Here is a 27,551-nt window from a genome sequence, read left to right as displayed (position 1 = left end):
TTCTATACACCAAAGAAGCACACTTCTATAAAAACTTAACGATATTTCGGGTCTCAGATAAGTTTTTTCGGAGTTATACAAACTTAAAAAGATTTTATTGCAAACTCAAAGCTTTTTCCAATTTTTTGAGTTTTTTAGCGAATTTCCCTATAGGGAAGTAAGCTATTACCGTAGGTGGCATGGTAAGACCTAGACCCGGGACCGATTTACTTTTTCATTTTGATGTCCCCAGAGGCCAAAAACACCATTCGTTAAAATTTTTATATATGTATATAAATATATACATATATAGATATATATATATATATGTGTCCGTGAACGCGATAACTTGAGTAATTTTTGTCCGATTTTGATGAAATTTGGTTTAAGGGTGTAAAGGATAAACTTGAATGAGTTCGCGAACCAGCATGATCGGACTATGGGAACGGGGGTTTATGGGGGGTTTTATGGGGTAAAATAGGTTTTTCCCATTTTTGACCCTAAAAACACAAAATTTCACAATTACTTTGCAAACCATTATGTAGAGCTTAAAGAAACTAATACTTTAGTATATTGAAGCGTTACTATGCGCCTAAGGGTTATGGCGAAAATTCAAAAAAATTTTAATTTTAAAATTCCCATGTTATTCTTATGGAGAATAAGTCAACTGTTGTAGTTTGCTTATTTATGAACATATTTTGATCAAATAACTAAACTACAGTACCTATTAACATTTTACATTAAAAAACACTTTTTTACCCTCCCTGTTGCAGCAAACCTAAGTACTCGTTAAACTAATTCTATTTAAATAGGGAATAAATGTGATATATTTAAGGAGACATTTTAGTATAAATCCAATGAGGCAAATGGAAATTCGCTAAGTCTGCAGGTTTGCTGCGGTGGGGGTATTATTTTTTTCTAGAAAGACCAAATATACCAAAAGCTTAGTGAACTGGTTATTGTATAATGGCCCTAAAAGTAATTTAATTTATAGCATAACATAGTTATAAAAATAATATTAACTATTTTTAATAGGTACCTATTCAGTTTTATGTCCGTGACAAAATTTTGTGTTTTTTCATCAAAGATGCTCTATTAATAAAAAATCACCAAAGATATTGTGTTACCATGGACATTTTATAAAACTTCAAATGTTAATGAAATAAAAAAAAATAAAAGTTTCAAAAAACGGAACAAAAAATTTTTAAAGTGCTTTTCCTGAAAACGTACGTTTAAAAATTTTCACTCATGGACACTTATTTCACTTGGTTACATAACATGTCTAAGAGTCTTTCTCAAATGTCGAATAAGAATTTGGGGAATCTTCAATATAATGATAAGTTATCATTAAAATAAAATATGTACATTTTAATAAATAAAATAATGTTCTCAGAATTTTTCTAATACAAACAATAAAGAAATAGGCTTTGGTTTGAATATAAGTAGAAAATAGCAACATAGAATCTTTCTAATGACTTATTCGGATAGGGGCTTTTGTAAATGGGACCAGGCCCAGGGGCGCAAGATGTTTTAGGTTTGTTGGGGGAACTAAGAAGAGGAAAGTTCCCCCACAATGTAAGTAAGTGGAGAGGGGCCCAATTATCTCTCGGGTCCATAGTACATCACATGCGAACTGCAGGCCTGATTCTAATTATTAATATTCAACAAAATTATTGCATCTCAACACAGGTTTTCTTTTGATTTCATTTTATTTTTCTTCCCGTGGTTGTCAGTGTGGGGTAAGATACAAGAATTCTGTTGAAATGGGTGGTAACTGCCTAGTTTTTATTTCACAAATGGATGGATTACTTTTCACTCTGTTAACCAACAGTGGTTCTATTTGACCTTTTTTGCAGTTTGACCTGTTCTAGTTTTTTTTATTTTTTTATTTTTTTTATAATTGTAGTATTTCTAAATTAACAGTAATAAATAATTTACATGCCTGGCATAACTAAGAAACATGTAGTGTAGTGCTGGCCAGTAAAGGAGATTGGGGATTTTTTTTTTATTAGTGATATAATTTGTCAATTCAATCTTAAATTTAATTGCTATTTCGTATTTATTGATGCCTATATACACTTTTTACTGCTGCAGCTAGGTTTTCCTGTTATTTTTTTACCCTTATGTTTTGGTTTTTTGAACTGAAAAGCAATATTTGTGTTTTATTTCAACCCAGAAGTCAAAGTATACAGCTGTGCGGGTTTACTGTAGAGTGAAGAGTGACATTTACATGTGAGTGTGGTTGCTTGTGTTTTCTTTTGTGAATGTTTCTTTTCCTTATATTCCTGAATGACTAATCAAAATGTATAAGAAAGACAATGATGAAAGTTCTGCGTGGTATTTTTTTTTGTTTTTTTCTTAAGACAGCAAGGTGTGCAGTGTCAAATTTGTAAGGCCAGTTGAAAAAATTAGGAGACTCCACACTAATTTGAAATTGCTAAAATAATAAAATCCCATGATTGGCCAAGACCAATCCCAAAATCCTCGGATTTGATTAAAGTTTTGGAATTAAGACCCCTAATACTGTTTTGCCCCAAGGAATCTAAATATTAAGCAGCTAAATGCACTTGATAAAATTCTTAGTAACCAATCTTAAACACAACAACTTTCTGACAACCTTTCTAGGCTATTGAAATATGACCAGTTCATAGGGCTTTCTTAAATAAATGTATGGCTATATAGTTTGAATTTAACCCAAATTCATGCCATACCCAATCCCTTTAATAAGTAGGTAAATCTACATAAAAAAATAATATTATACTTTGCCTTGCTTTTATTCAAATCTTGGTATTATTGTGGTATTATATGTAAAAGGTAAAATTAACTGTCCAAACTAATATAAAAACAAGTTATGTTAAAAAAAGCATCTACCAGTTGTGATGTTTGGAAAAAATAATCTGCAAAGAAAACAAATATTGAAATACTTACAAATACATTAACTTTATTGCACAATAGATGTTTGGATTGTTTTTATACAATGGTTGACTAGTGGACTAGTATATTGATAATATATACATTAAAAGATTACATAAGTTAAATGAGTATATTGATGTGAGGTATTGATATTATCATATTATTGTTTGTGCAAGATAAAAATGTATAATAAAAGAGTTAAAACTAATATAAGTCTAATTGAGGAACTAATACAACGTAAATCATTACACAGGTTTACTGTATGGTTACCGGATTATTATGATACATTTGCATCATAAAGAGCAAAGTTTTACATCACTGTAATACTGTAATGATGAAATATAATATAACAATTTACCATTATGATGATAAAACACATCAACAGTTCATACCTAGACACCCTCCTGCAGGATAAAAGACGACAACAAATCAACAATATTTTAAATAATCAACCCCTAAAACAATATAATGTTTAAATAACTGGCAAAATTATAGTCATTATAGCCATGGAAGTGAGAGGTCCGAATACACAACCTCACCTTCAAACCGTACCTCAACCTACCACCAACAGCCCCATAGAAAATCATCCCCGGTCTGCACCCGAGCTTTCACGTCATCTGTTGAACCCCTCCCTAGGTATTATTGTTAATGAAATGTGTAAATAAAACAATGTTCCTGATTATGCCACAAAACTGGTAAAATGTACATCAGGCTTCACTACACTTCAACCTAGCAAAAATAAAGGTAAACAATCATAATTATTTGTTCTCGGAACTGGGAATACTACACAAAATTTTAATAATTACATTTACAATTTTAATGATCCACAAGAGTGCATGAATAATTCTGGTCGGTCCATGCCAAAACCACTATACACACAATACACACAACTTATTGCTTACTGGTCTGGGAGTTAAATGAGAATTTGTTCTAACTTATTATTACCGGTATACAGTTTAAAATCACATCATATCTAACGTAAAATAATATTTTAAATGAAAATGGACACAACTGTTCTAACTGTAATAGAATATCAACATGACTGCATTTTGATACATTAAAACGTATATTTAAATATAATTTGACAAATTGATTGTTGAAAATACCAACTTGAGAAACGTTTACATTAGGTATCTTGTCTTTCACATAATCAACTAAGAGAGAAATAACAAGTTAAATATTTGTTAAGTGATGGCAGTACCTTATAAAAGAAGTAAAACATGATTTGATTGATTTCTATTTCAAATTTGTTAAGAGTAAATAAAATATGTCTAATAACACTTAAAACATATATTTACACTTATACAGTCAACTCACAGGACGGTAAATATATATAAAAAATTGTAAGTGGTGATTTCGATTGGATACTCAAATCATTAGACCCAATAGAAATTTTTTATTTTATTTAGCTCTGTAAATTTAATAACACGTACAATGCTGATCAAGAATTTTTTCTAATTTATATTTTATAATTTTTTCTAAATGTTTTTTTTAAGCAACATTGGCAGGTTGAATATTGATGGATTTCTGTGGTAAGTATAGATGTTTACTCGTTGTGTATAGTTGGCTCAAAACGTAGAGACACACCCCCTCAGGTAGAATGGGCCGTCCTAATCCCCTGTTGACATACCCATAGACTCATAGATTACGGGTTTTCCAGTAGCACTGGACAAAATTTATAGAAGTTAAGCGAAAACTGCGTTATGTCGGCAACAGTACATCGTAGAACTGTGATTAAAATGGTTTTTTTATTCGTCTAAGTAAGACAAAAAATGAGCCATCATTCGATTATGTATGTCTAATTACAAGCCAACACAGCCAGTTGGGTTTTTGTGTTTTGCAATTGATTGAAAATTACAGTGTGACACAGATTTTCGTGGGATGCTCGCATTCTGGGGTGGACGCCACTAGGACGACCCCATTCTACCTGAGGGGGTGTCTCTCTAGATTTTGAGCCAACTGTATGTATCTGTCTCCTCAAACCTTAATTGATTAAGGTTCAAGGATCAACAAAATATACAAATTTACCATTAGTTACCAGCAAAACTACACTGCTGACGTGATTGTCTTTTCATGTAATTAACAAAGATTTACTTATAACAACCACTACTCGTTGATATAGAGATCATGATGATTATTCATTGAAAGCTGATACTTTTGAGTATTGAGGTTCTGAGTTTACAACTGCTTAAATTGCATCAACAATTATTAAGTACATTTAAAAACTGAGCTTACTATAGGCCTCATACTAGCCATTGTAACCTTGAACATACAAAATTATTTAACACCTTAAATTTTAACTTAACATTACAAAGGGTTATTTTGATTTTCGCTTCTATTTCCTCAGTGTTAAAGAATACCTTTAAGCATGGTAAATAAGCAAGAAATAAATGCCTAGAATTCAGCTTCAGCCATTATCATTTATCATCCAACTTATTGCTGCAATGTCTTCTATAGCTCACATTCAGTTATTTTGTAATAGAAATAACAAGTATTCTAAAGTGCAAAAACACATTTCTTTCAACCTATAAAAATAAGCATAATTAGATAGTATAGATAAAGGAGACTAAAATATTGGCCTAAGGGTTAATTTTGCAATATAAATATTAAAACATTAAATCATCCTTTGACCAGGAGTCTTCAATATCTGAAGTTTCTGATCAGATTCATAAACAGAGTCAAAATCTTTATATATGTCTCAATACACTATAAAAATGTAAAATGACAGAGATTATTGTCCGTTAATTAAGGTCTCAATCAAACCTCCCGTCGTGACCAAGCAAGTAAGCTCAAATCTGAGACCGGCCCGTGTTCTTTTATTTATTAACTACTATTCTAGGTTCTTTACACCCATATGACAATTAGTCTCGTCATGGTAGCCAAAAATTACGCAACGAAAATCCAATGCTCCTAAAGGAAAGCGATTAACCTAATATAAATCCTTACTCACTTAAAGTACGTGGGTGCAGAAAAGTGTTGAGACATACACAATTTGCAAAGTGTCTTGGGTAGTTTGCAGGAGGCGGTACACATTTGCACAACTATCCATCAGTGGGTTTCTAACGGGATAGTGATTAAAAAAGAGGGTTTATCCAGGTCCCTAGTCATCCCCAATCAGTTTGGTGAATCGGTGGCTCAGTCAGTAGCGCCATGGACTTGGGCTTAAGGCAGCGATGTTGTGGGTTCGGATCCTGGTACCTCTTTTTATCAGTGGAGTTTTCCCCTGGTATTGTTCCGGCTTACCCCTTGCTTTGCGGGATACATTCTACGCACTGGCCTCTATGGCCCATGTAGACAGGCAAATGAAACGTTTACCTCTTTTAACCTCTTCCGCCAACCTCTTTTAATAAAGAAAAAAAATCCCTTTTAACAATATCCAGCATGATCTACATGCACAATTTACTTAACTTTGGTCACTGCCTCAAATGCGACTGAAGAACGACCGCAACCTGTGTACACTTTGCCAAACATCACCAGCATCATTGACATATTTACAACCTCCCTTGAACTATCTCCACCCCTTAAACACATTTACATCCAACCACATTACTTCATTGACGTCCATCACTGGCGAACGATTTCAATAGCAGTTGATGATTTAGATAACGGAAATGTATCACAATTCATACTAGGTGGGAATGTTGATTTTTCTTTATGCAGTTTTCAGTTTCCATGACAAGACTAATTTTTTCATAAAGGCAGAAAGCGGCTAGAATATTAGTGGATTAAGTAAAGAACACAGCATTAGTTTCAGATTTGAGCTAGTTCCTTTGGTCGCAACAGGAGTTTCGAAGACCTCAATTTCTGACAACCCTTTTCATGGTAGAGGGTTTGGAGTAGTAAATGGAAGTTAGATAACACTTACATATTAAACAATACACTTTAACACTATCAAAAATCCAACCTTTCTTAAAAAAAGCTTCAGCTTTAATTGTTTACCATATTTAATTCACTGAATGGTTTTTTCTATAGCCTTTCCAAGTCAACATGGTATTCATGGCTTTCTTCAATTCTACAGTACCAAGAGCTTGAGAATCCATTTCTGTGAGTAAAACTGAACAGCGGCGAACTAACGGCTAGGAGTGGTACATTCGTAATAAACACCTCGATACAACAGTCATGAACCGCTCCCAAGCTGATTTCACATCCGCCTCCCTGAAACAATCAGAGAAAAAATAACAAAAACTAAACTGAGGTATGTTTGTCTCTCATTCATAATAACTATGTAGGACTGTATGTTGGTGTAACGTGGGTTCACTAACACATATGACAACCTGGCTTGGGAATTAAACACAAAATACTCTTATAAAACAATTTCATTTTCACCCCCAAAACGTATAAAAAGAATCAAAAACCAAAAAATGAAGTAGCATAGACGAATAAAATATAGTTAAGTTAAAATAAAAACCACAATTTGGAAAATAAAAAAATTATTTAACTCCTAGGGGTCTGCTGTACAGAAAATTTAAGGTCGGTACGGTTCGGTACGGTACAATATTTTGTACCTCGGTTCTCGGTACAAAATCGGTACGGTACGCGGCTACCCGTATTTTTCCGGTTTTCTGCTCAGTACTGTATTTAAACCATTATTTTTAACTTTAATACATTGACATTACTATGAAAATGGATAGTATCCTACATTCATGGTTTTCTAACAACAATTACTGTACCACTTATTATTAAAACAAAACCTTTTACTACTACGAGGATTGTTTCAAGATAAATCACAGTTTAGATAAAGCCTTTACCTATTTTACTCTGAGATACTTTGAAAAGCCATGATAAAAGTGGTTTTAAAAATAGGATAAGGGTTTTTAGGAATAAACATGTTTGAAACATTTATTGACAAGATAATTTTACACACCTGGTCAATTATTTCCAACCAACACAATGTCTAGTTGTTTTTATAATTTTTTAAAACATATAAAAGCATTCAGTACGATGAGAGTGTAGTTGCCATCTGTTCACAGCAGACGACAATGAAAAAATGGAGGATATGATGAAGTAATGGCAAAGAGCATCTTTTTTTTATCAGCTTCAAAACTAGTTATAAGATGGATACAACTCTTGCAAAGTTTTTTTTCTGAAACTAAAATTTGGATTATCACAGAGTAAGATTATTGTCTTTTCATTTACAAAGTTAACATCCACAATATCAATCATTAGTTTATCCCAGGCTCAATCCAATTTTCTTAGTATATTTTAAAGCTCTTCCAAAGAATCAAAAGACCCAGGCCTAGACTTAATTATTTAGGAGGGCCTATATATAAATTGATTAGGTTACAATGAGGGTAGCAAAATCACTATCTTCTTCATAAAATTTAAATTGCATTAAGTACCTTCAACACAATAAAAAAAACAGGAAACTAAAACACATTTAAGCCTTAAACAGCCACATCTAACAATATAAGACAAGGTACAGAACATGCAATGACATAAATTGAGACCGAGTAGGCTTGAATAACGGAAAAAAAATTATGCAAACAACAACTATGCTTGTGGTTTCGTCAATAGAAAGATAAAATATCTATCACAAATATTTATTTTCGTGAATATTCAATTTGCCGCTGGCCATTGCCTACTGCCATAAAACTGTTTAAGGCTACATATTAAACTTGTAACTAATCTACAATCTTATTTTACAAGTTAAAATATTTGTGATAGATATTTTATCTTTCTATTGACGAAACCACAAGCATAGTTGTTGTTTGCATAATAGTAAACTGAAAGTAATTTATTATTATAATAGGATGTACCTAACTGAATTTGAACCGTGTAAAATGCTGTACCCACAGACCCCACACTATCAAACCACCCCAAAAGCCTCCTAGATAAACTACACTTGCCTTCTGTAGGTCAGCACAACAAGTTTTTGTTTCACAACAGTTCCAGCCTATTTGTTCGACATTGCTAAACACCTCCTCCTGTTATTACAATTGGGATCAACAAAGTTAGGTTGTCTTATTGTGTTATTTTTAGAAAACTTTAACATGTTACAAGTTTGAGGTTTAAACACACTAGTAAACAACAGTTTCACAATCAGTTGAATTTTACCTATTTAAAATTCAGGGGACAGTCAATCCATTATGATTCAAAGGTAGTTTGAAATATTGTGGGGGTTTAAGTCTATTGAAAAGTAATGCCATTTAAAATTTATACACTATGTATAGTGGGAGAGGGTAAAAAATGGCGGCAATAAGGTACTAGCAAAGGTTTATGTATATGCTAATCCTGTTATTGCTTGACGATGAGTGGTCATCACTGACTACCGCTCTGTTGTTTATATTCCGTTGTAACTAATCTACATAAAAATTTTTGTTTTTCAGAGATCGTGGTAGCCTAGGCAAAATTTTATGTGAGTTAACAATTTGTATAAAGCAAATTTAGTAGCAGGTTACTGACAAACAACTAAGCACAACTCGTTTATACTGTAACTCTTCTTCGTTTTCAAATTTTTTGTTTGCAAAGACATCTGTCTTCTCTTTGTTATTTAACAGGTATTTCACTTTCATTCAACAAATAATTTGTGTCTGAAGATGTGTTAGAAGCTGACAAAGTCTGAGAAAACCCATTCTGCAGTTTGTTTTACAAAACTCTTTGGGCTGATTTTGGATGAACACTTTACATGGAATCCTTAACGACGAGTATGCTGACAACGATGTAAAAAAATTACCTCACGAACTAATATTATTCATAGTTAAATCTATATTTTATCCTATTGGTAGTGAATTAATTAGTTTTCAGAATCGTTATGTCTATTTCAATCTGTACGTGATCAAAGACAATTAAGTTTTTTATTCAGATTCTGAATTATTTAATATAATAATACATGGTACTGTATAAATGTAAAATACAAACCTAAGAACATCCATTTCTAGGGCGCATTGTGAGTAGGCAGTGAGAAAATTGTGCAAGTCAGTCTGAGACCAAGACACTTGACGCCACGGTTCTAAACACCTCTCCACTAGCTCTATGAATAAACCCCTGCAAATCAAGAGCAGAGTGTACAAATGACAAATAACTTCTTTATCAGCATTGTACGTGTTATTAAATTTACGGGAAGTAAATAAAAGAAACGTCTTATAACACTTAAAACATATATTTACGCTTATACTGTTACTCACAAGACTACAAATATACAAAAAAGATGGTAAGTGGTGATCGATTTTGATTGGACACTCCAATTGTGAGTAACAGTATAAGCGTAAATATATGTTTTAAGTGTTATAGACGTTTCTTTTATTTACTTTCCGTAAATGACAAATGACAATTCTTTATTGCACATAACATCTGTTACAATTATTACAAACTGCTTTAATCTGCACCGAACAAAAAACATTGGATTTTAAGCAAGACTTATAATTACTAATGAGTTTCGACTCCTCAGGGACTGGTTCACAGTAAATGGTCTATCTATGAATGTGTCAAAAACACAACTAATTAACTTTTCAGTTTTTTTTTTTTTTTTTTTTTTTTTAAAAAAGAGGTTGGCGGCCTCTTTTAACCTTGAATTTGCCCGTCCACATAGACTAAGCGCCCGTGCGTGGATCGTTTACAGCAAAGCAAGGAGTGAGCCGGTACAGTACAAAGGTGAACTGTACTGATAAAATGTTATCGGCAGTGACCAGGATCCGAACCCACGACATCGCTGCCTTGGGCCCGAAGTCCGCGACGCTACCGACTGAGCCACCGACTCACTAAAGTTGCTAATGAGAATAGAGACATTGTTGTAAATTCAAACAAAAAATCAATATATTCTCAAAACTCAGTCAATTACCTGGGAATTGATATAGATTGGCAATTTAATTGGCAAACAAACCTTAAGAATCTATTAAAGAGACTCAGATCAGCTATACTTGTTCTTCGGGTAATTCGACATACTACAAATTTAGACACACAATTAGCAGTATACCACGCTTATTTTTCTTCCATTATGAATTACGGTTTAAGGTAAATAAATAAATAAGGTCTTTATTTTCAAGCGTTCATCAAAGTTTACAAACTCTGTTTTTCATGACAACTTTTGTCAAATTAAGTAAATAAAACAATACAATAATCTATTCATAAAATAAAAAATAAAAGTATCTATACAGTAATATTTAGGTAAACATTTCTTTTGTACATTTCTTAAACCTATTATAACTGTACTCTTTTAAGGTGGGTGGCAAAGCATTGTACTTTTTTGGGCCAAAGTAACTAAACCCCTTAATCCCCGTTTCCAGTTTTGTCTTTGGCAAGTGCAACAGGCTGTCCTGTCGAGTACTGTGCTCATTTATTTCATGCGTAAACACCAACTTTTTCCTAAGGTATTCAGGTTTTCCCTACTGAAGAACTTTGTGAACCAGATTAACAGTTTGTATGTCGGAGTACCCCATGATTGACAACACCTTGGCACTCAATCTGTACTCACTAGTGTGATCAAATTTTTTCAGATTGTAAACAAATCTAAGCACTCTGTTCTGCAGCCGGGTAAGGATCATCAAATGTTCCCGAGTAAGGCAACAGGCAAAAGCAGGAAGAGCATAGTATATGACAGGAAAAATGTTTGAACAGACAATTTCCAATTTAGAAAGTTCTGGAAAAAATTGAGCTTAGTCTGCAAAGAGTTTTCAAACGTATTGTTACTGTTTTACAGATAGCTTTGACATGGTGAGAAAAATCAAGTTGTGAATCGAGTGTGACACCGAGAATCTTAAGAATATTACTCGAAATCAGTGGTTTTCCATCAACAAAGATACACTGTTCAACACAACTATTCGCTGAGTGGGCACCAGAAGATGGCCTATCTACAAGCAAGACAGAACACTTACTGGAGCTCAATAGCAAACCATGGCCATCCGACCATCTATTTACACTCTCTAAATCATTGTTGATATAACGAATAGTCTTAGCTGTTTCTGAGGGCTTATAAGAAATTAGCAGTTGGGAATCATCGGCATAAGAGTGTAAAGAGCAGTGACTCAAGTTATCTTTCAAATCTGCAGTGTATATAAGGAATAGAATCGGCCCCAAGCAACTACCTTGAGGAACACCAACAACCTTGGAAGTGCTGACGAAAGCTGTCCATTAACCTTTGTACATTGAGTACGCCCGGTCAAGTACGATGAAAACCACCTCACTGAGATGTCGTTAAACTGATAAAACCTCAGCTTTGCAAGGAGCAACTCATTTACCGAATCAAACGCATGAGAGAAGCTATCACACTGTTCACGCCCCTATCTTTTGCAACGATCATTTCGTCAATAACATTGAGAAGAGCCGAACAAGTGCTAAACCCCTGCCTGAACCCTGACTGTGTTTCAGGAAGTAATCCTTCAGATTCTAAATGAAATACCAATTGCTCTGCCACAACCTTTTCCAGTATTTTGGACATAACAGGAAGGATTGAAATAGGTCGGAAGTCAGAAACCAAAGAAGGGTTTAGGGTTTTGGGGAGAGGAACTACCACGCTCTGCTTCCAACTAGAAGGAAAACTTCCAGTGCTCAGTGATACATTGATTAAATGAGTAATTGCTCCAATACAAAATGGGCTCAAACCTCTGATCATTTTTATTGATATTCCATCCACCCCAAATGCAGTACTTGTGATACTGTTCATCAAATCCTTTACCTTACTTTCTGAGACAGGAGAAAAATTAAATGGTGATTTTATCCCTGCACATTTATTGCTGCAAAAGAATCTCAGTGTTTACACGGTACAGTATGGGGTTCTTCTAGTCATGCCGAACAAATTTTTATCCTCCAAAAAAGAGAGTCTTAGCGAAAGTGTCTCGAATTACTCATAGTAGAGTTTTTCATTCAGTATAAAATTCTTACTTTGTATAGTTCTGTCTTTAAACTGGCTTTAATGGTTAAAACTGTTAAAAGTGATTTTGACACGTTCATGGAAGATCAACATGCGCATCCTCAGTTCCTCACAACACTAGATTTAAAAACAATATAAAACCAGTTCAACACAGACTTAAAGTATTCCATTTATCTCCTCAGTACATGGGCCAAAAAATATATAACAAATTACCTTCTTCAATAAGGGACACTGATTCATTCCCTAAATTCAAAAAGAAGTTAAAAAACTTCCTTTTGGAGAAGGCCTTCTTCTCATTTGAGGGATATATGGAATCTGTGTAGATGTTAAGGCTCAGCATATGAAATATATTTTAGTAATAATTTTAGTATAATAGAGACTATAAAATATTGTAACAATGACGAATCACCTGTCTGAATATGATGTTATGTGATTATTGGAAAATTAAAAAATAAAAAATAAAAATGTAATACACAGACAGGTACATTGTCAGGGTTTCTAATAAATAAGGAATTCTAAATAAATAAAAAAATTAAAAAAAAACTAAGAACAACTAAGAACAATTGTAAGAATGTATGTATGTTAAAAAAAAACTAAGGTAGGCATACCCCTACAAAAGCTACAGCATGGTGGAACTGTTTATGCTAGGAGAGGTAGATGAGAGAATGGGTGTCTCTTACCAGGAGTCGTTGAAAAATTCCTTAAGAGTGTAATATGGTTTTTCTACTAAAACTGTTTTGATTTTGTCTTTAAATTTTGCTAAGTTTAATTGCTTTAAGGGGTTTGGAATTTTATTGTAAATGTTTAACCACATATAGAGAGGACTTGATTTATATTTTTTTTTATTTGAGTGGGGTATTGAAAAATGTCTTGTCTTCGGGTATTATATGAGTGACTACTATGATAATTTTGAAAAATAGCATGATTTTTCAATCTACAAATCTAAAAATACTGTACAAATCATACAGTAGCTTTAAATGTTCCTAGTAACAATGACATGTTCCTAGTAAGTTAAGTTTATGACACAAGTTTAAGACTAATTACCTTAGTTCTCTTGAGCGGTGGAGATTGCACGCTAGGCCGATAAGAGCTCTGGAATATGACCGAAAGTTCAGCTCAAGTTCCTGATAGGATCGTTCCAGGAGTTGAGGTTTCAAGCGTATGCAAACTAAACTGAAAGGCAATACAATAATTTAACGGTAAAATTTTAAGAAATGTATTTGTTGAGGTAAAATAAATGGAATTATTTATCCAACCACAGTTGTTGGTATGACAACTAGTTTCGTTCCATAGAACTTCAACAGGTATGCAACCACACCAAATCAAATCAAATCACGTTTATTAGCACTTAAACGTACAGAGGTAATAGATAAATGCACAGGTGCTTCGTCATTCTTCTTATAGCCTAATATTATATAACTTCCCTCAATTCTATGTTCTGTATTGTAAACTGTAGGCCTACTGTAAACAAGACATCCCTATAAATAACAAGACATCACTCGCTAACAATATTACCGTACTCTTATTTATTTATTTATTTATTCCAACGGTTTCTCCATTAATACAATTTTGTCAAACTATGAACTATACATAAGTAGCAAATAATAAGTTAATATCAGTGGTTACAAAAATCGTGCAATAATAATAAATAAGGAAGCTGGCAATAAATACATGAGTGGGACCTAAAAACTACAATAAATAACAATAACAATAAGAAGACTATGCCTAGTAATAATGGTAATAAGTAACAAACAGTAATGACGGTGACTTTACAACAGGCAATAACAACAACGATTAAATAAGACCAACAAAATAGACTATGGCAACAAAGATAACAAATTATAAACTGTGAAAACAATAACAAGAGAAAGCAAAATATTCAGAAGTATTAACAAAAGTATAATTTGTGGGAGTGTGTGTGTGTGTGCATGCATGATATGGGAAGAACACTGTGTCAAACACCATACACCATGCTAAAAAGCACCAACTTTCATTTGTGGCCCTTTAAAGGCACCACCTAGATTGCACTGCACCTCGCTGAGGTAACACCAGCCTCAAAACAGAACTAAGGTGTGGCCCTTTAAAGGCACCACTTAAACAAGAACTACACATCACTTGTTCCCACAGGAAGGCAGGAAAATGCTTTTAAGTTGTTCTCTCTTGTAAATATCTTGAGGCGTCCCTCTTGAATGAAGAAGAAGAAAGCCCGAAGAAGTATACAACGTACTAGTGTTTTCGTTGTTTGTAAATGTGTGAAATATGACGACCTCCGCAAGAGGCAATCCTGGCCTTGTAATGCCGAAACTAGTTGCCAAGCAACCAACTAGTCCTGTCGGTGTTTACATATTGTCTCCCTGCTTATGGAAACAGCATCTCTGGAGTAGACATGACCCGAATGCAAAAACTGCAAAATTCAGCTATTCGCTTCATATTTTGCCTCAAAAAATTTGAACATATCTCTCCCTATAGAGCTGTAGCGGGGATGACAACAGTAGACACTGTTTGCAGGATCATGACGTGCTGCATGGTGCACAAGGCTCTTGTCTTACAGGAGCCATAGTACCTTCTTCAGAGGCTCTCTTCCCGGGAGGAGGTCTCTCAGCGCAGTACCCGCCATGGTGGTCTCCAGCTTCACTTTCCAAGAGTGAGGCTTGAGTTTGGGAGACGAAGCTTCTCGTACTTCGGTCCAAAACTGTACAACGATTTCCCCTCTGGCCTCAAAAAATATTCTTTATCATCATTTAGAGTTAAGATCAAAGAATTGTGCACTGATGGTTAATTATTGTTACTCATATTGTCTTGTTTCTGTTTTGTTATTGCTCTATTTATTTGTTGTTAGTTTTATATTGTTATTGACGAAAGTTGTTCTGAGAAGCAGTATTTGTACTGAGAAACGCTTGATAAATAAAGGCATTTTTATTTATTTATTTTATTTATTTACTGAACTAGTTTCAGTAATGAAACAAGAGTTTTCATTGGAGTCTAGAATCCCGCCGGTGGCATCGTAAAAGAACTCTAGTCGTGCAAGTAGTGTTTTCGTTGTTTGTAAATGTGTGAAATATGACGACCTCCGCAAGAGGCAATCCTGGCCTTGTAATGCCGAAACTAGTTGCCAAGCAACCAATCCGATTACCGATAATGGCGATAATACAGGTGTTCAAACCACTTATAGTAATCCAGTATTGCCAATAGAAATAATATTTCTAAATGACATTGTTTCAGTGTAGTTTCATCACAAGAAATATAATAAAACCTCAAGATCTATCTTCAATATAAAAAACAATGTATACTAACTGCTTGTGTTCCTTTTCTTTGTCCAGGAGAAGTCTCAATTCTCTAAGGTCTAAGAGGAATTCTCTATCAAGATCAGTGTCATCGTAGTCTTGACTGGACTCTGCATAGGTCCAGTGGGTCATGATTGCCGAAGCACAGTAGTAGAAGTCTGGGAATGTGAGGTACTGTAACTTGCGTTTGCTTGTCTCAAAACGCATGCACCCGATAAACACAACTGCTCCATAACGCCTAAAATGAATGAGTAAAAAGTTACATATAACACTAATCTGTTTGAAATATCTTACATGCTGTGCAGTTGTGAATACAGTCACTTACTGTTGTAGAGCTATCTTTCCAGCTGTTGGTCTATTTCGATCAAATTTATAGACCACTTGGCCGAGGATATTTTTTACTTTATTGAAGAGTAGTACAAGCGGTTAGGTTTTCAAGCACAGCGTAAAAGTTCTAACGACTGAGCAGAAAGTAAAAAATATCAAAACAAGTCAAGCTTTTAATCTCGCCTTAAACATTTTCATATTTTTTTTCCGATAAGGTAAGCATAAGGTTAAACCTATCCATTACAAAATAAATTCTTAAAAGCCATGGCCTAAAGCCATCTTTACTTTACCAAACGTCAAATCTAGGCTCATTTATTTTAAAGTATAAATCTCCCTCACATCAACATAAATACTAAGGCTAACTTATATGCTAGCTAGGCCTACTGCAAAAATAAAATATAGTAGTGAAAAGTAAACATACCTAGCAAGCTCATCAGGAAGAAGAAAATGTGTTTTAATATTGTTTACAACAGAACCTTGCATTTCTTCAACAGTCTTAAAAACACGTTTAACATTGTCAAACTGCCTCCTGTTAACATAAACACATTAAATGTTTTAATTTCTGGCCATAAAACTACCAAAATCACACTCCCAATAAGACAAAAAACAAGTTCTAATGATAATTTTTCACCCTTGATATTAACAACCTCTGTTGCTGCAAAACAGGTTTAAAGTTTACAATAAAGATATAAGTGTTGCAAAAAGGTTAGACTAAACCGAAAGTATGGTTAGTCTATTTGGAAAGACACTCAATTCAAAAGAAAATAGAAGTTAAAAGCAAAACTAAATTTTTAGTTTTCAATAATACTTCTAGAAACAAAATAAGATCCTTGATAACAATAGTGTGATAGGTTAAAGTACAGAAACTGAACTTGAGACAAGAGATTTAAGTCCCTTGTGACTGAGTCATGGGGTAAATGTTTACAAACATTGTTATCTTATTCTACTTCTAGATAATCAGTGCTTTCCTGGTTATAATCATAGATGATAAGATTTGTGTAAAACTTTGTTGCATTATTTGAATGAGCCTAATTGAACTGTTGTTAGATTAGTAATTAGTCACCTTATTTATTTTGCAACATATTGTGATTTAACATGGTAATATTTAGCAATAGCCCTGGCCTACCAAGCGCTGGGTGAGAGAGGAACATGCAAGGAAAAGCGGCTTTAGTAAAGAAAACATCATCTTTACATCAAATCCCCCAATGAAAAAATATTTTGGCCTAGATCTGTAAAGCTCTTAAAGGTGTTTACACAAAAGTTTACAACTAAATGTTGCTCTTAACTAATTTCATCAACTAGTGGAAGATCTTTTGTGGAAAACCAATAGTCGCTCCTATCTAATTTGGAGCAACTAGTGAAAAATTTGTTGCCACATAATTGGCGTGAAATAATCAGTAGTGTCAAGGATGTCGGATGAAGAAGACGCAATCCATGCCGTCGCTGCATGTGTCATAATAGCCAGCCACTATACAAGAAGTTAACAAAGATGTTGGGTGAGACACTCGTTGATGGTTAAGGATAGGTACAGTGGCAGTGACACGATAGCTGATCTCCGAGAAGATGATGTCAACCAGCTGAGGTGCAACGGGAGTGTAAAAAACATTCTGAGAATGACCAGAGTAGTGATTTTGAATATTTCATTCATGATCGGACATAAGGTCAAGAAACGTGACACAATTGATGTCAAAGGGCGCAAGCACGCTCGCCGTAGCCGTTCGTTCACCTTAACAGTGGGCTTTCAGCTTGGTAAAAATAACTAACCCCTCCTGGGAAAATGGCTCATTGCAAATGACTTTGTAGAGGCACAGAAAATCAAGGACTCTCTAAATCGGTGACCTCTTCCTCTCTCTCTAGTATTTCACTAAGTAAATATCATCATTAAGGCCAAGGAAGAACACCCCAGTAGGTGGGCTGGATTAATTTTATCAAGGGCTAGTAAGCTGACTCTTCACTTGCCATCCAAATGGGTTGCTTTGGACACCTTGAGGTAGGATGAAAGATGATGATAGGATAAGTCTTCAGCAGTGATAAAGGCCCCTAAAGTATCTGCAATGGGAGGGTTTGTATGAAGGAAGAATAGTGTAGCCAATCATCTACAGTTCTGCTGCAAGGACCTCAATGAGTTAAGAAGGACCCTTCTAGTTAAGCTTGAAAACTTGATGTATAAATAAGTAGCTAAATACTGAAAAAACTAAAGTTTATAAATGTAAGGATGTATATTACTTTGATTATTGATACAGATGAAATTTTTTATCAGAAATAGTGTTTGAATTTATAAAAAACCATGATCTTACGTCATTAGTTGATAAAGAAATAGGCACCACTTACCGACATGATTTTAACGAAACTCCAGTTTTTTCACTGACTTCATCTAAATCTTTCCTGTGTCTTGAAGTTAATTTTTTCCCAAGAAGTTCCCGTATGACAGAATTGTCAAATTCATAGTACCTAATGAACATAGTGCATATTAAGACAACCCAATGTTTATAATAGCCAGCACTACGCTTTATGTTATAAACGATAGGCCTACTGAAGGCAGTTTGGATGTGTTAGAAGATTATCATTTGACTTAGGACTAAAGCAATATCACCAGGAATCTAAAAAATATAGATTCAAACAGCTCATGATAGCTAGCTTATCTGTCACAATAAAAAACCAAAACTTTGAGTTTATTTATTTAAATGGCAATACTACATTACAGGCACAGAGCCCAATGCAGCATTAAAGTTTAAGTCCATTTTAGAAAGTCCATGCAGTCTTCTTGGTAGTTACACACAACACACAATTTACATAATATTAACTAAGACAAGATAACAACTTATAAATAATAACAAATAACATTTCATAAACAACAATAAATAGACATATTAAATAATAATGAGAACAAAAACCCTCAGAGAATGGTAAAAAAATATATATAGTATTTGTGCAGAAGCATAACCCGTTGGGACGTATGCCAAGTGCCAACACTAATTTTTTGTAAGCATTAATAAAGAAATAGGCCTATAATGCAAAATTGATATCAAGGATAAACCTTAACTTATAGATTTTTTTTTTTAAATCTCACTCTTAACTCTCATTTTATACTTCAGCCTAGGCTACCTTGAGGAGTTGATAAAAACTTTGAAAGTTTACAACATTTTTTTCCCAGCGTCAGTGCTGGCCTAATATTTTTTCTTAGTGTAACCAAAGATTGTTTTGGGCGCCACCTCCATCTTTATACAGTACTTATAAGATTACCGTTACCAGTACTATTTTACTGTGTCATGTGCCCAAAATATACAAAGCAAAGGGTAACACAAAAATTACATAAAGATTAACTACGGGATGTGTGTACCAATGTAGGTAAAGTAAATGTGATGTTATTGCCATGATGGAACGCAGAAATGCTGCTTGCCTGCTTGCTGATTTTGTAGACATTCTTTCTTCTAAGCAATAATTTTGACAAAGAAAATAGTCCTATTTTCCAATTGAATCTTTTCCTTTTATATTTGCCTCTTGAGATGGCTAGTTATGAATTGGTTATGAACTTTTTATGTAGACCATAATCTCATGGACTTCCTGCTTTGTGTATATAGGCCTACTTGTGGCAGTGTTCAAATACCCTACATCATAAATGTAAAAAAACAAAGGCAATTTTATTTGGTTGGAAAAATATTACGAAAAGGCAATACAAACTTTTCAATCAATAGTTGACGTGTTTGTGGTTCTATTTGGAAGGCAAGTTGTTCGGCAAGTTTTGGTGGGTTGTGTAGTAGCCTCTCCAACAAACTATATGTCCGATAATGGTCCAATACATCTGAGGCAATCAACTCTAAGGCAGTAACATTCTTCTCTTTCACATTCTGCTGGTGTAAGGCATGAACAGCTTCCGAAGCTAAAACAAGTTGTTAAATTAATATACCCCTGCCGCAGCAAATATGCAGATTAAGCAAATTTCCATTTGCCTGATTGGATTTTCACTAAAATACCTCCAAAAAAATGTTTTTTTTTATTCAATATTTAAATAACATTATAGTTTAACGAGTAGACCTACTATACATTTTTCAAATTCAATCAAAATATGTTTATATACAAGTAAACAATTAAATCTGTTAACTTATTCTTTATAAGATCTTTTTGGCCTTTGGGTACCTCAAACGAACAAGTAAATCGGTCCTGAGTCCAAGTCTTACAATGAGACCTACGGTAATTGCCTATTTCCAATAAAGGAAATAAAAAACCATTTCCAATAAAAAACATAGAGCTACACCTCGTTATATACGTTTTTCCATGAATGTTATTTCCACATGAAAAAACTCAATCTGCTCTAGCTTTCTCGGTGTAGGCCGTGTTAAAAAATAATTTGGCGTTAAACATTCTCATACAGACAGACAGGAACTATGATAAAACTGGCTTCGCTTTTTTCTTGGCTATGGAATGTAAAAATAACCAAAAAGTGCATAATTCTATGCAATATACAGACTAAAGTGTAATTTTATCCATCCATAGATAACACAGTACCAGGACAAAGAGTTAGCTACCGCAAATAGTAAATCAAACTGCTCCACTCCACAATGTCTCATTTCAGTTAATTTTACTTTTAGAATAAAAGTACCTCTGAATAGATATTTAAGGCATTATTTTATGCAAAGGAATATCTTTAAAGTTAATATCAAACAGAAAAGTTAGGCCAACTCCCATTGGCCTATGACTCATTAACTTATGGTTTCATTTTCACTCGAGGATTAGCCTAACTTACTTAATTACCTAAGTCTAATATTCTAGAGGTTTTAAAATTCCTAATTTTACCAACCTAATCCTTGGTCGTCTGTTGTTTCGACACTCAAGGGGTTGATGTCAAGCCTATGACGTGTTGTTGTTCCTAGGAGGTCGTCAAAAAGTCTTTAACTTAAAACATGTAGGCTACAGGTTGTTGTCTGTCATGGCTGGTAGTGTAAACACAGCTAACTGTCCTTCTTGTTCAAATGTTGTTTTAGACAATGATAATGGAATTTATTGTGAGTTTTTCTGCCAAAAGTGGTTTCACTCTGCTTGTGTAGATGTAAGTGATGAAGAATATATGTATATGTAGTCTCTTGGAAATAAGTCTAAATGGGCCTGTAGTGATTGTGAGGTTAGGTTTAACAAGTTAAATAAAAGCCTTGCTTCAGATGAATTATTTGACATTCATTCAACAGTTCTTAAGTTAATTACTACTATTAATGGTGTTGTTTCTGAAAATAAAGCAATAAATGACAAACTGGACATAGTTCTGAGGTCGCAAAGTAAGGTTAGAAGTGAGACTGCCAAACCCAAATCTCAAATCAGTAAAGTAGACCTGTTATTACCCTCCCATTCTTCTGCAACATATATATCCAGGTCTCTGACAAAATCTCCTGTGGATGAGACTGTTCCCGAGATAGGCCTACAACGTAAGTCGTATTCACAAGCTTTGCTGTCTAAGTCGGATGAAGCTCTCGAAACAGTAAATGACGAGGGCAACTCAAAGTCGCAGGCCTTCAAAAGCCAATCAGAAAAATAAGCAACCAATCATTGGAAGCAAAGTTGTCAACGAATCCAAAATTGCTTTGAAGGTTAGGGCTGTGGAACAAAAAGTAAAGAAGAATTGGCTTTTTATTTCAAGGTTATCTAGTGAGGTTACAACTGATGAAGTTGTAGCCTACCTAAACGATAGTGGCATTAATGTTGAGTGTGTTAAACTTAAAACTAAGCATCATTCCTATAGCTCTTTCAAACTTGGTGTGACTCCTTCAGAGTTTCCCAAACTGCTTGACTCAAATTTCTGGCCTGTCGGCACTTTAGTTAAGGAGTTCATGTTTAAACCACGACTCGACAACAGTTTTGTTCCTTCCCGTGTTTTTTTAGGGAAAATGAACTAACTAAAGAGACTGTGTTATCATCCTCTAGAAAACTTTAAAATTTTTGCACTGTAAATATTCAAAGCCTAAGAAGTAAAATAGCCTTACTTGAGAACTTGTGTGATGAGAACGGTATTGATGTGCTCTGCATTCAGGAACATTGGATGGTTCATGAGGAAATAGGTCTCTATAATACTATTTCCAATCTAAACCTGGTAGCCTACTTCTGTCGCTCCAGTCCCTAGGGTGGTGTAGCTCTATATGTTAACAATGAACTCAACTGTAAACCTCTTGATCTGGGAAATTCTCTGTAGAAATGCATGGGGAATTTGCTGGTGTGGTGATTAATGAACTCTCAACTGTTGTAGTTACCATGTATAGATCACCAAGTGGCAATGGGGTCACTTTTTTTAACTTATTAGAACTGTCTCGAATATCTTCTGACATTAGGTCTATTTGTGATTATCGGGCAAAGACCATAACGTAAACTTGTTAAGGCATTCAAGCGAGGTCACCGATTTTTAAAATTTACTTCGTAGTTATAATCTCTACTGTACCATAATTGAACCTACAAGAGAGAAAGCTTCGTTGGACACATTTATCTCCAAATTTTGATCGCTGGAACTACAAAGCAGCTGTCAGCCGGGAACAGATTGCAGATCACCAGCACGTCTTCCTTTCCATTGAAACTGAATCCAGTGGTACTATTGCTGAAAACAGACTACTAGACACCAATTCTAGCCCTGAGGTTAGTTTTAGAGTATTCAACCCCTTTAATGTCCAGTATTTCAATGATATGGTATCAACGCATATTGACTTATGGTGCGAGACTTTGCCCAACCTTACTGCTAATGAGGCCTTTCATTGTTTATCTGACAACATAAAACATGCCTTTGACTTGTGCATTCCTCTTAAGAGGAAAACTTCTCAAGCAGGTGTTGTAAATAGCAATAGAAAAACACACTCCTCTGACTGGTTTGGTCCTGAACTATCTAGGTTAAGGAATTTGGTTATATTTGTAAGTGATCTGTCAAAGAACAACCCTACTCTAATTCCTTATTTAAAGAATTTAAGAACAAATTACAAAACAAAAGTAAAAGAGGATAAGCAGGCTTCAGTGGCTGCTTCCATCTCCAATGCAGCAAATCCTTGTAAAGCAGCTTGGGATTTTATTAAAGCCACTAAATCAAAGCCCACTGTTAGTGGCAAAACCTTTGCCCAAGCTGAAGAATTTAATCAATATTTTGTAAATTCTTTAGAGGAACTCATAGGGGGTTGTAGCACATCCCTAACGCCAAGTACTAGTATTGATAATGTAGAAAATAGTCTTAAATCAGTCCCAATTGTACCTTTTAACTTTTCTTGGAGGCCTGTTACGCCAACTGCTATCATTAACATTGTGCATAGCTTCAAACTGTCAAAGAGTAAAGATTATTTTGACATGATGATTGAACTACTTAAGGGTATAATTCATGTAATTGCTTCTCCCATGGCTACCATCATAAACACCTGTTTGTATGAGGGGGTATTTCCTGACGCCTTGAACATCTCCAGAGTTGTACCAGTTTTTAAAAAGGGATCTCATGATAACTTGTCTAGTTATAGGCCTATAGCTATAATTCCCATTCTGGCAAAGGTGTTTGAGGCTGTTGATTTAACAAGTAGTGTTTTTGTTTATAGCTCACAAACCGTAAACATTGTACGTTTTTGATGGGACGAAATGTGTATTAAATCATAGTTATTAATGTAAATGACTAAATTTATACATCGGATTTAAAATTTGTTAATGATAATTATTGAACTAGAGTGTTCACGGAAGTGTCGCTAATCGGATTATAAAGGGTCGTGTGGGAGCAGCCGGTAATGACCCTCCCGGTCAGTTTGGGCTGCCTCAACTTAGGGTGGCGAGACGTATAGCGCTTGATTGCTTTTAAGCCAAACAAAACACTTCTGTCTTGAGTTGTGATCTCTCACGAGCTTTTGACTGTGTCTCTCACCAAATTCTTCTCATGAAACTTGAAAGATATGGCCTGCAGAGTGGTGCACTTGACGTACTTAGATCTTACCTTAGCAATAGACAGCAGATAGTATGTTGGAATGGTAGAAATTCCACCCCTTTGGCAGTAAATCATGGTGTCCCTCAGGGCTCCATATTAGGCCCTTTCTTGTTTTTGGTGGCCATTAATGATCTCTACTATGAAGTGTCAGGTAATGTTATTATTTATGCAGATGACACTACCTTGTTTGCCAAAGATCCTGACTTGAAGCTCTCAAAAACCAAAGTTGAGGGTTTTCTTTCTACTGCTACTGCCTGGTTCAATGTTAACAAATTGATCCTCAATGAATCCAAGACTCATGCAATCACCTTTAGCTTGGGAAAGTCTGCTGAGTGCACTGACCATGTAAAGCTGCTGGGCTTTACTCTGGACCCTCACCTTGACTGGGGAGATCATATTGAGTCGCTGTGCTGTAGGCATAACAGGGTTATATTTTTATTGAGAAGACCGAGTTTTTACCTGCCAAAAGATGTCATTCGTGTTGCTTACTTTGCTTTTTTCACTCTATTATTGTCTACGGAACAAGACTCTGGGGTCACTCGCCTCAAGTCAACAAAATTCTGGTTCCACAAAAGAAAGCGATGAGGGTGCTTAGTGGAGCCCAGGATCTCCCACACTCCAAACCACTGTTTCTCCAAAACAAAGTCATGACTGTATATAGGCCTAATGTGTATATTTTTCAATGTCTCCTAGAAATTAAGTCCAATGAAATATACCTACCTAGAAATCAGCATGTACATAGCCATAACACTAGAAATAGGTTTGATATTTTCACTGTAAGGCACAGACTGAGTAAATCAATTAGCTTAATTGTTTTCCTGTTACAGGTTGCAAGTATTTTAATTATCTGCCTCTTGAAGTGAGGCGTTTGCCTTTACTAAAATTTAAAGCCTTTCTAAGTAATTGGCTCTTAGAAACACCTTTATTTGACTCTAGTGAGTTCCTTAAGACAGAGGTCCACCTGTAATTAGGTAATGCTGGTGTGTGCTTTTATTACTGCTTTTGGATTTTTTTTTTCTCCAAATGTGCATGGTTTTAATCTGATTTATTTAACTTTTTATTTTGTCTGCTATTTGACTTAAACTAAGCATGGTTTGATTCTATTGTTAACCAATCTCTGATGATGGTTTTATTTTTATTTTATTGAATTATGTAGGGTATTGACATAGCCTATTATGTAATGTTTAATGGCCAAATAAACAATTTGAATTTTAATTTACATGAGACAAAACAAACATTTTTACGAAGAATTAACACTGTATGGCCATACAACTAATGATGGTGTATAGCCCTGAACAGGTATGGCAGGTTATGTATGTTGTATGTTTAGCCTACAGGTTCAGGGTGTAAGTCTAAACTAGGGTACAGTTTCTTAACTGGGTTATGCCATAGACTAACCAACACAAGTAGACTTCTCATCCCATTGTAAATTTTGAAGCACGTTTTTCGTGTCTAGTTCATGTACGTGACACTTGGACGCTAGTGTCGACGAAACTTTGTTTCTATTATTTTAGGGTTAATTTCTTGATTTGTGCTTTACTGTTTGGTTATATAACTAGGGGACAAGTTATTGTTTATGATTAGACCGTATTATTTGGTTAAACGAGGTTTTAAATGGCTGTAATAACGGGAAACAAATTGTAAACAAAACACGACCTCTACAGAAAACCGTACAGAACTAACAATAAAATTGTCTTCAGCTGTTCCATAAGGATGAGAAATCTACTAAGGGAGTATGTTTTATCTATGGTTATGCTAATATCGATTGAAACTATCGATTCAAATTGCTCAGCAAGTTTGGTTGGTTAGGTTAGGTTAAGATAGTTTAATTTTATAATAGATATATTTAAAAATCTTGATTATTAATCAATATTTTCAATTCGATAGTTTCAATGGATATTAGCATAGCCCAGTTAAGAAACAGTAGGTACCCCTAAACTACACCGGTAGCTATCCAGACGACCAAGGATTACGTTGGCAAATGAAAGGTATTTAACCTCTAGAATATCGGCTAGTAATTAACTTAATTGTTAAGTATTCCAGAAGGCAAAATCTAACTTAGGCCTAAATGATAATAAAGTCCATTCCACTTTAATTTCCAACTTACATAAGAGATTTTTAGCATAGGCCTAAGCCTATTTTCCAAACAGACAAGGCAAATAAGGTATAAATAGGGATGGTATGGATCACAAAAGGTTATGTAGGCTCTTAAAAATACAAATAAGGGGATGATCTAATAAAAACCTTGGCTGATTGGAGCTGAGCAATGGTAATTATTAATTTCAATTTACTTACATGAACAACCATCGACCCACAGTTGATATACTTCAGGATCAACAAGGGTGTAGTTGCTGATGAAAACATCAACTTCAGCAAACATTGGAACTGTTAAAGAGGTAATTTATTCACTGTTTAGGTTATTTGACGAAAAATTAATCCCTCTGTAATATAGTTAACTATGATGAAGGTTTTTTGAAGTCCGTTCGAATGGTTTTGTGTCCTTCAAACTAAGTAAGTAAAGATAAACAAAGATGCCAAAGTCTTCCATACCATTGCAGTTTCATAAATCAGCAATTCAGCACTTACTTGGGAAGAAGACTATTTATTTGAGGTTATCTATCGAAATATCGAAATCAAAGATAAAAAGTGATTGATGCTGGTGCTGATAGTGGTGCTGATGCAAGACGACGTTATCTTCGAACTCTTTTCCATCGAGTATGAGAGAATGTTAAAATTTTAAAATAAATTCTACCCTGTTAAGCTGTAATATTGCTTATTCTTGAATATGAAATCAATAATATTCAATATATGTATGTAATATGCTCAGTATTTAAACTGTTTAATAATAAATCCGTTTTCAACACTAATAGCCATTACAGGAAAAAAACAAACAAAAATACCCCCGCCGCAGCAAACCTGCAGACTAAGCGAATTTCCATTTGCCTGATTGGATTTACACAAAAATGTCTCCTTAAAATATCACATTTATTCCCTATTTAAATCGAATCAGTTTAACACATACTTAGGTTTGCTGCAACAGAGAGGGTTAAACCATAGACTAAGCAACACAAGGGACCATGTTTTAGCAACCAAGGGAGTATGTTTTATCTATGGTTAAAGTGTTTTTTATGTAAAATGTTAATAGTTAGTAAGAAATAAAAACATTTTCCAAATTTGGGCAAAATATGTTAATAAATAAGCAAACTACAACAGTTTACTTATTCTCCATAAGAATAACATGGGAATTTTAAATTTACAATTTTTTTGAATTTTCTCCGTAACCATTAGGCGCATTATAACGCTTCAATATACTAAATTATTT

General features: G+C 34.4%; 1 protein-coding gene across 1 annotated transcript; it reads right to left on the bottom strand.

Moving 5' to 3' along the window:
- Positions 1–2,894: 2,894 nt before the first annotated feature.
- On the bottom strand, positions 2,895–26,848 carry LOC128999179 (acidic fibroblast growth factor intracellular-binding protein). The gene is made up of 8 exons (XM_054425580.1): positions 26,525–26,848; positions 19,990–20,188; positions 18,640–18,759; positions 16,730–16,837; positions 15,992–16,219; positions 13,742–13,870; positions 9,751–9,876; positions 2,895–7,047 (listed from the first exon to the last, which is right to left on the bottom strand). Exons 1-8 carry the CDS (start codon positions 26,607–26,609, stop codon positions 6,969–6,971), a joined length of 1,074 nt encoding a protein of 357 aa, XP_054281555.1. The 5' UTR covers positions 26,610–26,848; the 3' UTR covers positions 2,895–6,968.
- Positions 26,849–27,551: the final 703 nt, after the last annotated feature.

The sequence above is a fragment of the Macrosteles quadrilineatus genome, unplaced genomic scaffold (genome assembly GCF_028750875.1).
Source record: "Macrosteles quadrilineatus isolate MER2022 unplaced genomic scaffold, UCM_ALF_1.0 Scaffold_7__1_contigs__length_78375512, whole genome shotgun sequence".
Lineage (NCBI taxonomy): Eukaryota > Metazoa > Arthropoda > Insecta > Hemiptera > Cicadellidae > Macrosteles > Macrosteles quadrilineatus.
This window is presented reverse-complemented; position numbering and strand designations above follow the sequence as displayed.